The 4113-nt window shown below is 36.9% G+C and overlaps 1 protein-coding gene across 1 annotated transcript; it reads right to left on the bottom strand.

Moving 5' to 3' along the window:
* Positions 1-1043: 1043 nt before the first annotated feature.
* LOC142504317 (uncharacterized) lies at positions 1044-2747 on the bottom strand. The gene is made up of 4 exons (XM_075617198.1): positions 2449-2747; positions 2122-2300; positions 1253-1350; positions 1044-1058 (listed from the first exon to the last, which is right to left on the bottom strand). Exons 1-4 carry the CDS (start codon positions 2745-2747, stop codon positions 1044-1046), a joined length of 591 nt encoding a protein of 196 aa, XP_075473313.1.
* Positions 2748-4113: the final 1366 nt, after the last annotated feature.

The raw sequence follows: 4113 nt of genomic DNA, 5'->3' as shown, positions 1-4113 counted from the left end.
TTTTTCATTATATATATTCTTTTTTTTTTCCATCAATCCCCTTTATCCGAGAAAAAAATATTTATAATTTGCGCCGCTCTTGCCAAGGTTGTATGTCACTTTCTTCATGATTTTTTTTTTCAAACTCCTCCAATTTTTCTTATCAATTATCAAAACATAGGAGTTATTGAAAATTTTAAAGCGCTAAAGGAGTTTATTTATCTCAAAATTAAGGTAGATGAATATTGTATAAGCTATAATTGGGTAATTGATGTGGGATTTTGAAGGAATACGAATGTGGGCTAATTGTATGTCTTTGACACACTTCATTCAATTTTTATAGGCTCAAAATGGGATACTAGGGATATAATGATGCATAGGGTAGGCTCGAAAGGATCAAATGGTTCAAGGATCGCCTAAATCATCCCCAAGTCATTTCCTCTGTATTTTTGCCTCGAAAAATAATCAGACAAGTTAGATTGTTTCTTTTCTCTTTTCGATTTTTTTTTCCATGAGCCCACCTCTTGCCAATTCACAATTAATTCATATAAGTATGACTTAAAGTGCATAGATGACGTCGCAAAACATAATACAAAACTAGTTTGTGCGCAAATCCTTCAGTTACAACTACAGCTCATCTCAATCAATTTTAGGCGTGATTCAATCTCTTGAGTGATCAAAAATATAGAAAGTCAATTAGTGTGTCATGTAATCACAAGTGCGATTTCTCAAAGAATAACAAGAATTATTTTCAAGAAAAATTTTCATGCTCGAAGATTACACAATAAAGCTCATGCTAAGTGTTGTTTAGTAATCCCCACCCCCCCCCCCCCCCCCCACTTTAGATTTACATGTCCTTAGTGTCATGCCATTCGAAAAGAATATAAAACTTTGATGTAGAATAGCAAGAGAGAACTTCCCTGGCAGTGTTTCTTTGAGATTCATGAAGTGCTCTATCGGGCTGGTAGAATTCCTCATTGCTTGTAATATTTTATTTCAACGGCTTAAGCTTTCCAAAATCAAAACATCTTGCTTCCGTCCAATATTCCCTACACACACCAAAATCACTGAGGATTAACCTAAAAAAATGAAAAAAATTAATAAAATGAAACTAAATAAAATAAATCACTGGGTTGCCTCCCAGAAAGTGCTATTTTATTGTCTATAGCTAGACAATTCCCTTTAGAAATTAGTTCGGTTCATGCAAAAGAGTACTCGGCTCCTCTTGCTCCACAATTCTTTCGTGAAAAATTTTCAGTCGATGTCCATTCACCTTAAAGGGATTTCCAGAATCTCCGCGGATTTCTACAACACCAAATGGAAAAACTTCAGTAACAGTAAAAGGCCCAGACCATTTGGAACGAAGTTTACCTAGAATGAGTTTCAAACGAGAATTATAAAGAAGCACTTTTTGTACAGACTCAAATTCCCTATTCACAATCCTTGCATCATGCCACTTCTTTGTCTTTTACTTGTAGATTTTTGCATTCTCATATGAATCAAGACGAAATTCCTCCAGCTCATTGAGTTGTAGTAGACGCTGATTACCTGTAGCTTGCACATCAAAGTTCAAAAATTTAGTAGCTCATAATGCCTTATGCTCTAGTTCAACAGGAAGGTCACAAGATTTTCCATAGACCAAGCGAAAAGTGGAAGTTCCTATAGGGATTTTGAATGCTGTTCTATATGCTCACAATGCATCATCCAATTTATTAGCCCATTCTTTCCTCGAAGATCCAACAGTCTTCTCAAGAATTTTCTTAATCTCCATATTTGATACTTCCACTTGACCACTAGTTTTAGGATGATAAGGTGTTTCCACCTTGTGCATGACCCCGTATTTAGCCAAAAGAGATTCAAAATGATGATTACAAAAGTGCGTTCCTCCATCGCTGATAATGGCTCTAGGTGTGCCAAATCTTGCAAAAATATTTTTCTTTAAAAATTTTATCACAACCTTAGAGTCATTGGTTCTACAAGCACTTGCTTCCACCCACTTGGATACGTAATCCACAACCACCAAAATTTATTTATTTCCTAAGGAATCTGGAAAAGGCCTCATGAAATCAATTCCCCACACATCAAACAATTAACAAACTAAAATATTATTCAATGGCATTTTGAGTCTCCTTGAAATATTACCAACACGTTGGCATTCATTGCAATTCAAAACATAATTATATGCATACTTGAACAGTGTAGGCCAGTAGAATCCAGCTTGAAGGATTTTTGTGGTCATTTTACTTGCCCCAAAATGTCCTCCAGTTTGACCACTGTGACAATGAGCAAGTATATAACTTACCTCTTCCGCTGGAATACACCTACGAATAATGTCATTTGCACAGATTCTAAACAAAAGAGGATCTTCCCAAAGATAATATTTTAAATCCGAAAAACTTCTTTTTCTGCTGATATGTAAGGTGAGAAGGAATAAATTTTCATGACAAATAATTCACAAAATCAGCATACCATGGTAAATTAGATATGACATAAAGTTTCTCGTCAGGAAATTCATCTCTAATTACAAACTTATCTTCCTCAGGCTTCTCCAATCTCGATAGATGATCAGCAACTTGGTTTTGAGTCCCCTTGCGATCCACGATCTCTATGTCAAATTCTTGCAGTAGAAGGATCCATCTTATCAATCTTGGCTTGTAATCCTTCTTGTTTAAGAGATACTTCAAAGCTGAATGATCCGTGTGGACTATCACTTTACTCCCTACAAGGTATGACCGAAACTTGTCCAAATCAAACACAACAGCCAACATGTAAGGTCCAGGAAATTTAATTCACGTTACCTGAATGCATGCAATCTAGGATTTTATTTAAATCATGTGTTTATTTATTTTTATGCATTTAGTGCATAATTATTGCATGGTTATGAATTATTTTACATTATTTCTTCATTCACGCCACTATTATGCTGAATTTTATTGTTTTGTACGAAAATTTCATGATCTAACTTGTGTTTGCATTGCTATACAAGTTTGACATGAATATTGCATCCTTTCTTGACTTGCTCACGTTTTTATGGATTGTTTCAAGGGGCTGCCGATTTTCTTGGTTGCTAAGGAGCATATTGGCTGTAAAATAAGGAGACATGGTGCTGGAGTTGATAGTGTGCAGGTATTATGGAAGGCCGAGAGACAGTGAACATAGGCGGCTAGGGTTTTGAGAGGTCTTGGTGCAAAGTAGGGTAGACTTGGCTGAAAGAGGGCTGAAACAGACCAAGGTGCAATCCAAGAGGGTCCAGCCAAGGTCCAGGGGAGGTCTCAACACAGCTGGTCTCGAGTTGAAGAGGGGTTCCTAGGTTAGGAACCAATGCGCTTCAAGCTAGAGAGGTTTGGTCGTGTGCTTTCTTGATGGTTCGAGAGGTGCGATTGCATGGGGGCTGAAGGCTAGGCATAGGTCGGTCTAGTAGGGTCTTAAGATGTGCTTGGAGAGGCTGGTGTGAGGTTGGTCACGTTGGCGTGTGGGCAAGGATAGAAATTTCGAGATTTTCGTGCTTTAGGGTTTCTAGTACGTATGTGCAGAAATAATTCCAGCATCTTGTAGGGGCTGTTCGAAAGTTTAGAAGATGGGTCTAGATGGTTTTAAGGCTGTAAATGTGTTTATATTGTGTGTTAAAAAGTCGGAAGAAATTTGGTTAAGTTTTGGTTCGAATCGGGTTAGAACCGGGACCCCGATCCAAGTTTTAAAACGAATCGACTAAGTTCTGAAATGGGCTCGATTTTTTGTATAAGAAACACTTACAAATATGTTTTGGGATGTTTTATGGAGTTTGGTAAACTTTGGGTCGAAATTTAGAGGTCCAAAGTTAAAATTGTCACTTTGCGTTTCCAGGGGCAAAATGGTCATTTTACACCCGGGGTGAGTTTTTGGTCCTGGCAGCACCCTGAGCCCAAATTTAACATGATTTTAAATGTTTATGCATCATGATTATGATTTTTATAAAATTATGAAAATTACGTTGCGTGCTTGATTTTAAGAAAATTTACTATATGCATGATTTTTTTAATTGATGAAAATGATGATGCTTTGAAGGATGTGAATTGGTTGTGACTAACAATGTATACGTAAATAATAATGATGAGGCCTAGGCACAGTGGATGGGTAATATTGTCGCTGATGTCC

Source organism: Primulina tabacum, chromosome 9 (genome assembly GCF_025594145.1).
Source record: "Primulina tabacum isolate GXHZ01 chromosome 9, ASM2559414v2, whole genome shotgun sequence".
Taxonomy (NCBI): domain Eukaryota; kingdom Viridiplantae; phylum Streptophyta; class Magnoliopsida; order Lamiales; family Gesneriaceae; genus Primulina; species Primulina tabacum.
This window is presented reverse-complemented; position numbering and strand designations above follow the sequence as displayed.

Bases quoted from the DNA above. Each gene is read 5' to 3' on its own strand.
- LOC142504317 (XM_075617198.1), bottom strand. From the start codon at position 2,747: ATGTTGGCTGTTGTGTTTGATTTGGACAAGTTTCGGTCATACCTTGTA. The intron at 2,301-2,448 runs GTATGCTGATTT...CATTATTCGTAG, and splicing joins GTCATATCTAATTTACCATG to GTGTATTCCAGCGGAAGAGG. The intron at 1,351-2,121 runs GTAATATTTCAA...AACTCATTCTAG, and splicing joins CAATGAATGCCAACGTGTTG to GTAAACTTCGTTCCAAATGG.